The sequence below is a fragment of the Rhincodon typus genome, chromosome 45 (genome assembly GCF_021869965.1).
Source record: "Rhincodon typus isolate 14 chromosome 45, sRhiTyp1.1, whole genome shotgun sequence".
Classification (NCBI taxonomy): Eukaryota; Metazoa; Chordata; class Chondrichthyes; order Orectolobiformes; family Rhincodontidae; genus Rhincodon; species Rhincodon typus.
The window spans coordinates 702,434-713,489 of record NC_063376.1 but is presented as its reverse complement, the minus strand read 5'-3'; the positions used below and the strand labels follow the sequence as shown (position 1 = coordinate 713,489).

The 11,056-nt window shown below is 43.2% G+C and overlaps 1 protein-coding gene across 1 annotated transcript in view; it reads right to left on the bottom strand.

The window, feature by feature from the left end:
* dnah2 (dynein, axonemal, heavy chain 2) overlaps window positions 1-11,056 on the bottom strand; it is a 180,086-nt gene that overhangs the window by 139,261 nt on the left and 29,769 nt on the right. The window contains exons 14-17 of the mRNA XM_048620015.1: window positions 10,380-10,619; window positions 7,649-7,837; window positions 6,562-6,709; window positions 4,548-4,740 (exon numbers count right to left, since the gene is read on the bottom strand). Coding sequence (XP_048475972.1) covers window positions 4,548-4,740; window positions 6,562-6,709; window positions 7,649-7,837; window positions 10,380-10,619 — 770 coding nt within the window. The remainder of the gene's footprint in view (window positions 1-4,547; window positions 4,741-6,561; window positions 6,710-7,648; window positions 7,838-10,379; window positions 10,620-11,056) is intronic.

The following is an 11,056-nucleotide window of genomic DNA, read 5'->3' as shown; positions in this document are numbered from 1 at the left end:
GTGTGTGTGTGTGTGTGTGTGTGTGTGTGTGTGTGTGTGTGTGTGTAAGGGGGAGCTCTTAAGAGGATTAGAGTTTTAATTAGCAGATTTATATGCTGATGGATCATAGCAGTTCACTTGTAGCTAGAGTCTATTTACTTGTAATAAATGGTGATTCTTATTAAGAATAGAAACATGGTCCATACTTTCTGTCAACCTGGAGCTAAGAAAGCAGGTAAATTGAAAGTTGTACATATTTTTTAAAATCTTTAACTTTTGTGATGACTCTGGGAATAGAAGGGCTTGATTTCCAGCACGCATTCCCAGTGATCCATACTCTGGAATTGGAAAGATTATGGCCAGAAGGACAAAACAGACTGTATCTTCAAAGCAGAACTGCACTCTAATCCCAGTTATATTCCGTCTTTCCAAATGCTTAAGCCATTTTCAATTACGTAAGTCAGACTAAAATCATCATCTCAATAGAATCTTCATAGAATCCCAATAGTGTGGAAACAGGCATTTCGGCCCAACAAATACACAGCATCCCACCCAGACCCATCCCCCATAAACCACCTGATCTACACATCCCTGAACACTATAGGCAATTTAGCACAGCCAATCCACCTAGCCTGCACGTCTTTGGACTGTGGGAGGAAACCGGAGCACTCGGAGGAAACCCACACAGACACGGGAGAATGTGCGAACTCCACACAGACAGTCGCCTGAGGCTGGAATTGAATCCAGCTGCCTGGTGCTGAGAGGCAGCAGTGCTAACCACTGAGCCACCGTGCCGCCCCTAATCTTGAGTCATCATAGGCCATTAGGCCCATTGAGTCCAGACCGCCCTCTGAAGAGCATCCCACCCAGACCTATTCCCCTTCCCCATCCCTGTAACCCTGCATTTCTCGTGGTTAATCCACTTAGCCTGCACATCGGGACAAATTAGCATGGCTAATCCACCTAACTTGCACATTTTTGCACTGTGGGAAGAAACCGGACCACCCAGAGGAAACGCACATGGACAGAATGTGAAAACTCCACACAGACAGTTGCCCAAGGCTGGAACTGAACCCAAGTCCCTGGCGCTGTGAGTTGCCAACTGACTGAGCACTACCCACGCACAACTTCACTTTCTCCATGAACGCCTCAGGAGCCAGGTACTGCCCTGCAGTGTGAAGTACAAACCTCCACTCAACAACACACAGGCATATAAAGTAGCTGAACAGAATGGACGCAGAATGCTATGAGTAATGATTAATGGTGCCCATGACCAACTCCACAGGTATGAATAGGAAATTTTGCGTCAAAAATCACAGTATCTAAAACTACAGACCAGCAGTGGACTACAACCCTAGAACAGGCCATCACCATCAACCAACACAAAACCAAAACTAAGAAGAGACACAAGCTACAGGAGAAACTCACCAAACTGATCCACCACAAAGACAAGGACAACAACAAACCGGACAGATGGGTAAGAAACCTATCCAGCAGACAACTCACAGAAACTGAGAAAGCTGTCCTATTACGCGGACTGAACTATAACTACAAAGATGCGAACAGAACAGACTTCATGGCTGCCCTGGAGACTACATTAAAAGACAACAGACTCACGGACAAAACACAACAAGCCAATCAACAAACTATAATCCCCACACTACACCGAAGGAACAAAGAGGACAACCTGAATAGAGAGAGAAAAGCACTAGATAAACTCAAGAAAGACAAGAACATCATAATCCTACCAGCAGAAAAAGGGCACATGACTGTCATTATGAACAAACCAGATTAGAAAGCACAGACATTGCTCGCAGATATGACCACTTACCAACAGGTGGCGATATACCCAACACCACAGCCAGGTCACCCAAACACTGAAACAACTATTGAATGCAGGACAGATAACCAAGATGGACTACATGAGAATGAAACCAGAAGGCATGAAAACCCCGCGCTTCTATGGACTTCCTAAAGTACACAAACCAGGCAACCCCCTCAGACCCATTGTCTCCCGATCGGGCACACCTTTACATAAACTGGCCAAGGGCCTACAACAGAGATTGAAATATCTAGTTGACGGATCACCCCATTCCATCCACTCAACCCAAGATTTCCTCAATACCCTTCATAACATTAAAATCAGAGATGACGAGATTATGGTATCCTTTGATGTCACAGCTTTATTCACATCAATCGACATCCCACTAGCAAAAGAAACAATGGCCACATTACTAGAGGAAGCAGCAATGCAGGCCAGCAGCTCCATCAGCAATGACAACATACTTAAACTACTAGACCTCTACTTCACCACACACTTCATCTTTAATGGTCAAGTATACAAACAGATTAATGGTACATCAATGGGGTCACCCATCTCAGAACTCATTGCAGAAGCAGTCATGCAAAGATTAGAACATGCCACCCTCCTCTGCATTCAACCTAAACTGTGGATCCAGTACGTAGATGACATATTTGTCATTATTAAACACATCAAATTAGAAGAGACCCACCACCTCATCAACAGCATATTCGCAGGGATTAAATTCACAAGGGAAGAAGAAAACGACTATCAACTTTTGTTTCTGGATGTTAAAGTTGAGCATATGACCAATGGGGAGTTCCAAACCTCGGTATACAGAAAAGCATCCCACACTGATTAAATCCTCAACTTCCACAGCAACCACTCCAACGCCCACAAACAAAGCTGCATTAGGACACTATTTAAACGGGCCAGGACTTATTGCAACATTCCGGAACTACACAGGAAAGAGGAAGAGCACCTACACAAGATCCTCGCCTTAAATAGATATCCATGCAACTTCATCTGCAGATGCCTACTAAACAGACAACAGCAGGAGGACACAGTACAACGTAATACACTGGCCACACTGCCCTATATCTAGAACATATCGGAACTGACAACAAGTCTTCTAAGACCATTAGGAATCATGGTAGCCCACAAGCCCACAGCCACTCTACAACAAACACTCACGAGGATTAAAGACCACATTCCCACAACATGCAGAACCAACTTGGTTTACAAAATACCGTGCAATGACTGCCACAAGCATTACATTGGACAGACAGGAAGGAAACTAGCCATCAGAATACATGAACATCAACTAGCAGCAAAACGGCACAACAAACTCTCCTTAATATCGGTACACTCAGACAATGAAGGCCATCAGTTTAACTGGGACAAGGTAACCATAGTAGCCCAAGCCAAACATAGAGACATACAGGAATTCTTAGATGCATGGTCCTCCACCGATAACGCAATCAACAAACATATAGAATTGGACCCCATATACAAACCCACACGGATCAAAACTGGAAATGACACTACTCACCATAACAGACCGGACAGTATAAATTCCAAGTGAAGTAGAATAACATCGCTTCATCGGAGGCTCCACTGATGATGTCACCTAGCATGGTGATGAAATCTCTGAACGAGAACAAGCCAGCTCAGCGAGCAAGTCAACAACCTCACCCACAACCCAATCTACAGATTTTTGCCAAAACTTTAAAGCAGTGCTAACTACAGAGCCAACATGCCGCCCCTTATGCCACCTATCTTAACAGATAAAGCAAACCATATTTAAATAACTGTGGAAAATGTCTTCTAATTCATTCCTACAGTGATAATAAAGAACCTATAACCCTTAATTTGAACTGGGATCGGTTAGCTCAGTTGGCTGGACAGCAGGTTTTTGATGCAGGGTGATGCTAAAGGCATGGCTTCAATTCCTGCACCAACTGATGTTACCATGAAGATCTCTCCTTCTCAATCTCTCCATCGCCTGTGGCGTGCTGACCCTTAGGTCAATCTCAGTATCAAATATCTTTCTCTAATGAAAGCGGGGTCCTCTGGGACTATGACGACTTTAAACATGTAGAACATAGAACAGTACAGCACAGGAACAAGTCCTTAGGCCTGGTGTGCTGACCAGGACGTCATTCTAAATTAATCCCATCTGCCTGCACATCGCAAGTGTCCCTCTGTTCCCTGTCTGTTCACATGTCTATCTAAATGCCTCTTAAATGTCACAATAGTATCTGCTTCTACCACTTATCCTGGCAGCACGTTTCAGGTACCTACCACCCAGTGCATAAAAAAACTTGCCTAGAGCATCTTCTTTAAACTTTAACCCTCTCACCCTAAACCCACACACCTAATATTTGACATTATTGTAGCTTTTTTTTTCTTGTGTAATAAACTTAATTCTTTCATTAAAAGTACACGAACAGTCACTTGTGAACGTGTTCAGTGGCTGACCACCACTGTAACCAAAATGTAAAACTGAAACTTATGGTCCGTCAAGCCAGGTTTCACTCAGGGATTTGACATGTCCTGTATTACCATCAGCTGGAATCAATAACAGTATGTAGAAGGTAAATACGTCCAACAGCCTAAACAGATTGGTGTACGAGAAAGAAACCTAAGGAAAATACAGAAGGCACTAACATCAACAAGGAGTGATAGAAATGATTAGAGGTCCAATATGATCTCTGTGCAACAGGTGGGTTTTGAACAAGTTAAAGTCTCAGCCAAGATCTCTCACCGGGCAATGTCTGCATCAAAGGATGACACCGCTGGATTGAGGCGCTGGTAACGGCGGATGAAGGAATCTTTGTTAATCTCCCAGATCTCACGATAGGTGTCCCAGGTTTTCAGATAGTTCTGAAGATTTGAAGCATTGGTCGCCATGCCAGAATTGATCATACCTTGGATCTTCCTAATTTCGTCATCATTCTCTACAAGAAGTAAATGCATCGTAATAAGAACTTTCACTTATATAACTCCCTTATGCAGTAAATTATTCCAATGTGATCTACAGCAATGCAACATTTGACACTGAGCTAAAGGAGATCATGTTGAGGTTGTACAGGATATTGATGAGGCCTCTTCTGGAATACTATGTCCAGTTCTGGTCACCTAGTTATAGGAAGAGTATTATTTAGCTGGAGAGGGCTCAGAAGAGATTTACCAGGCTGTTGCCAGGTATGGAAGGTTTGAGTTATAAAGAAAAGCTGGATAGGCTGGGACATTTTTAATTGGAGTGTAGGAGGTTGACAGGTGACCTGATAGAAGTTTACAAAGTAATGAGAGGTATAGATAGAGTTAACAGTAGTTGTCTTCCCTAGGATGGGGGATTTCAAGACTCGGGGGCACATTTTTAAGGTGAGAGGAGAGAGAGTTAAAAAAGACATGAAAGGCAAATTTTTTACACAGACGGTGGTTCGTGTGTGGAATGAATGTCCAGAAGAAGTGATGGATGCGGGTACAGTTACAACATTTAAAAGACCTTTGGATAGGTACATGAATAGGAAAGGTTTGGCGAGATATGGACCAGGACCAGGCAGGTGGGACTAGTTTAGTTTGGGATTATGTTCGGCATGGACTGGTTTGACCGAAGGGTCTGTTTCCATGCTGCATGACTCTATGAAAGCTATAAGATTTTAAGAAGCATTTAAAGGAGCAGAGAGGGATGGAATGGATTTAGGATGGGAATTCTAGACTTTAAGAATGTGACAGCTGAAAGCACAGATTCCAATGGTTTGCAATTAAAATGAAGAATGCGTAAGATGTAGAGGTTTTGGAGGATTGTGGAGCAGGAGGAAGTTTGAGATTGGGAAAGGGTAAGAGCATGGAGAGATTGGAAAACAGTGGTGGGAATTATTTTTAAATTATGATAATGCCAGACAGGGAGACAATGTGGAATGGATTCGAGATGAATGATGGAGCAAGCTTTCCCATTTTTCCCCCCCCACCTGCTGGGTGAAATTCTTCTGCAGCCCATTTCTAGGCAACTGCAACCATTATGGGTCTGTGCGTGCCTTACCTACAAAGTAGTTAATCTGGACTGTTTAACTTTGGCTTAAAAACACACCCCACATAGAATCAATTTCTGAATAAATTTTCTGATCATTTCCCAACTGTACTCCGGGGATGTTATTCCTCAACTTCATTGTCATCTTAAACACAGAATCACTCATAAATTGGCCATCCTGAGTATACAGAACATGGGATACACGGGTAAAAATGGTTATTTGTGCCATTTTCACAGGCACATCAATTAACTTGTACCCAGTTCCTCCTTGCTTTACCCATTAGACCATAAGATACAGGAGCAGAATTAGGCCAATCAGCCCATCAAGTCTGCTCTGACATTTGATGTAGTAATGACTTCCGCAGATTCACTGTCTTCTGGCTGAAGAAATTTCTCTCCATCTCAGTACTAAAGGGTTGTCCCTTCGCTCTGAGGCTATGCCCAGCACAGATGTTAACCCTGCTTTGGGTTTTAATATCAACATTGAAATATCATGAAAATGTACACATTTGTTAAGATAGGTGCTGGTGTATTTTGATCGAATAGTATTTAGAAACAGTTTAAACCATGTCAACTAGGAGTACTTTTGTCTTCTGGGCATGTGATATATTGCAGTGTGAATTCTGGTGCGGTGTAGGCGTGATATGACATTGTGTGATGTAATTCTTTGAGGCAGGTGTTGCTCAGATCTCACCTTCCCTTGTGAATGCAGAAAAGAATCATGGCTCCCACAATCATTACTTACCAATATTTTGGAACACAGGAACCAGTGTAGATTTCCTCCTGGTCAGTAACTCTGGGATACGTTTGAAGATGGAAAGGGTGTTCTTAATCTGAAAACTGACGCTGTTGACAGTGCTTGCAAGCCTGGCTAGAGTGGGTGAAAACTCCACCTGAAAGCAAATCCAGTGAAAGCAGATGAGTAGGGAATTAGTAAATAATGAACTAAGGTACAGAACAATAACACGAAGTAGAAACAATAGGCCATTCAGCCTTGAGCTTAGATCATAGAATCCCCACAGCATGGAAACAGGCCCCTCGGCCCAACAAGTCCACACCGATCCTTGCAACATCCCACCCAGACCCACCCCATCTACACACCCCTGAACACTACAGGCAATTTAGCATGGCCAATCCACCTAGCCTGCGCATCTTTGGACTGTGGGAGGAAACCGGAGTACCCAGAGGAAACCCACGCAGACGTGAGAGAGAATGTGCAAACTCCACAGACAGTCACCCGAGGGTGGAATCGAGCTCAGGTCCCTGGCACTGTGAGGCTGCAGTGCTAACCACTGAGCCACCGTGCCGCCCACAATGAGCACATAACTTCAGTATCCCACTCCTGTTTTCCTCTCTATATAAGGTACAGGCACTACTGGGATATGAACTCAGGATCACCTATTTACTAGCCAGGCACTTTAACCAACTGAGCCACAGCACCATCACTCTTGATCCGCCATACAATTAAATCATGGTCCAGCCGTACCTCAACTCCACTTTGATCCAGATTTCTTACTTCTTTTAACCAAAAATGTTAATTTTATCAATTGTTCCTCAGCTGTTGAGGGGAAGAAAGCTTCAGATTCCGACTCCCCTCTGTGACGAAGTGCTTCCTGACATCATTTCTGAACAGTCTGGTTCAAATCTTAAGGTTTTAACCCCCTGTTCTAGACTTCCAGCTCACCAGCCACAAGTAGAAATAGTCCTTCTGTCCACCCCGCTGAATCTTGCAATATTTATAAAGATGTTTATTGGATCACCCTCAACCTTCCATATGCCACACGAGTATGAAAAAACTATAATGAGCGTAGCAAGTTGTGAAATAGTTCTACCTGTGGCGGGCCACCTGAAGTGTCATCCAGAAGAGTCACCATGACCCTGAAGAGAGCATTGGGTGTGGATTTGGGATCCCCATTGATGGCCTTGGACAACTCCAGCAATGACCGTTTAATGTTCAGTCTGAAGGCTTCTTCTACTGTTCGATCAACCTTTTTGGCATAATTCAACCAAAAATGCTGCACCTACAAGGCCACAAGGTGCAAAATCAAAATCATATTAATTATCAAACTCACTGCATTAGCAAAGTTGGTGGGAAGTGGACACACTTTAAGGGGAAAATGAATTGCAGGGTTGAAAGAACAGGCAGGAGGCAGTGGGACGAATGGATAGCATTTTGGAAGTGACAACAGAGGCACAATGGGCCAAATGGCCTCCTTCTGAGCTGTGTGATTCTACATCATTAAAAAGAATGAGGCACAATGGTTTCACTGTACCATTGGCCCATTCTGTTATATTTGATATTACTCTTGTTTGGTCTCCCAGCACTTTTGCTGATGGGCCTACCTCAAGCTATGGCCAATAGTGACCTTCTGCCCTTCTTTATAAATGAAATACCATTGAAAGGACAGCATATTATTATTTTGATTTGATTTATTATTGTCACATGTACCGAGGTACAGCGAAAAGTTTTGTTTTGCATGCTACACAGGCAGATCATACCGTACAAAATGCATTAGGGTAATAGAACAGAGCAGGGAATACAATGTTATGGCTGCAGAGAAGGTGCACAGAGAGCGAGATCAAAATTAAATTTTAAATTTGAGAGGTCCATTCAGAAGTCTAATAACAGCAGGGAAGAAGGTGTTCTTGAATCTGTTGGTATGTGTGTTTGAGCTTTTGTATCTTCTGCCTGACTGAAGAGGTTGGAAGAGATTATAACTGGGGTGGGAGAGGTCTTTGATGTTGACCACCGTTCCGAGGCAGTGAGAAGTATAAATGGAGTCAATAGATGGAAGAGGGGTAGTAGGAACTGCAGATGCTGGAGAATCCGAGACAACAAGGTGCAGGTCTGGATGAACACAGCAGACCAAGCAGCATCATAGGAGCAGAAAGGCTGACGTTTCGGGCCTGGACCCTTCATCAGAAAAAGGGTCTAGGCCCGAAACGTCAGCCTTTCTGCTCGGCTTGCTGTGTTCATCCAGCCCTGCACCTTGTTCTCTCAATAGATGGAAGGTTGGTTTGTGTGATGGACTAGGCTGTGTTCACAACTCTCTGTAGTTTCTTACTGGACTGGGCAGAACAGTTGCCATACCAAGCCATAATGCGTCTGGATTGAATAATATGGGCAAGTCTGATCCCAAAGTGAAACATGGCTTGATATATAACTTAAGTTCTGTTTTTGCTATTGGTTTACCATGGCGGTCAGTCAGTGGACATAGTCCAAAGAAGCTGCCACTGTTCTTTTAACGAAGGAACATTAAGGCTTATTACACACATAAAAAGGGAGAAAAACTTTGGAGCAAAAAAGATTGAGGGGGCCCTGATAAAGGTGTATAAGATTATGAGGGGCATGGAGAGTGTTTTTTTTAATGTATTCATGGGATATAGCTAGGCCAGCATTTATTGCCCATCCCTAATCACCCAGAGAGCAATTAAGAGTCAACCCCATGGCTGAGGTTCTGGAGTCACATGCAGGCCACACCGGGATAAGACGGCAGTTTCCTTAAAGGACATGAGTCAACCAATGAGTTTTTCCAACAATCGACAACATGTATGTATGTAATGTAGCATGAAGCATGTAAACAAAGCTTCAGACACTCTACCTCCATTCACAGAGTTCAAAAATGAAACTAAAACTACATTCAAAACCCTTCTCAGCACACACAACACCTACACTTCTCCTTGCCATGGAAAGGCTGCCAACATCATCAAATACCCCTCCAACCCCAGTAATACTCTCTTCCAACCTCTTCTGTTAGGCAGAAGATTCATAAGCTTGAACATACTTACCAACAGGTCAAGAACAGCTTCTTCCCTGCTCTTATTAGACTACTGAATGGACCTCTCTAATTTTAAACCTAATGTTGACTGTGCTTTTGTGCACCTCTTGTGCAGTCGTAATCTTGTATGCCTCGCTCCGTCTAAGTACCCTATGATCTGTATGCCTTTCCTTGTTATGATTTGCCAGTACTGCTCGTAAAACAGAGCTTTTCACTGTACTTGTGTACACGTGACAAGAATAAATCAAATCAAATCATATAAATACAAATCAGTTATATATTGTTCCTCCACTTTAGAATCCAAGTTTCCAAGTAATAATTACACATTCTGAATTGTCACAATGCACCTTTTGGAGAACTGACGTCTCCACTGAAGTGAAATGAACACACAGCACAGTGTCATCCAAAGTACCTTCTCTTTAACTCATCCTCTTCACCCCTCTCCTTTTCCCCAAAACCATTACTACCTTTTCTCAGTTCTGATGGGAGGTCATTGAACCAAAATGTTAACTCTTGTTTTTCTCTCTCTGCTGATACTGCCTGACTTTTTGAGTATTTCCAGTGCTTTCAGTCATTTCAGATTTCCAGCACCTGCAGTATTTGCTTTTTGTAAAAAGGATGTTGATCTTTCAATCCTGAAGGGTGGGTGATGCTACTTGAGAGTGGGATAGCAGCAATGATCCCTGAGATGCAGGAATTTTGTAACCCAGGGTAGTAATAAGAGAAGGAAAAGGATTGTGACATCTCGATGGTACATATACACATCAAAACACATCAAACTCACCTCAGATCCATCGCTCTTAAAGACCAGATATGTCTGACGCATGATTGCTACAATCTCCTTGTGTAGTTTTAATAGTTTTGCCTGGATGTTTTCTTGATGTGCCTGCTGTGCTTCTTCAAACTCCTTGTCATTGTATGTGCGCTTACTGTCGATATGTACCAGCAGCATTTCACTCATCTGATAGGCATATTGTTTGATTGACTGACTGGACGCTTTGTATTCATCAATTGTCAGCTGCAGCTATTTGGGAATGAAGACACTTCAATGAACAGACAGATCTCTCAAACTAATGAGATTTTGTGGATATTAAATATACATATTCCCCTGGGGACACCCTAAAACTATCATCACACTCCCCGGGGATCCCCTGCAAATACCGACACACTTCCTGGGATTCCTTGTAGATACTGATGCCCTCCCTGGGAACCACAATCGCCAGGACCCACCAGCCCACTCCAACATCCATACTCCTGTGACAATGCTGTGGCTTTAAGGGGTGTGTTTTGTCCTTTTTTTTAAAGAGAGAGATTGGGGGACAAGTGTCAAGCAGTCTACGAGAAGATAAACAACTTGCGAAGTCTTGGGTAAACAAGGTGTAGAGCTGGGTAAACAAGGTGTAGAGCTGGATGAACACAGCAGGCCAAGCAGCATCAGAGGAGCAGGAAGGCTGACGTTTC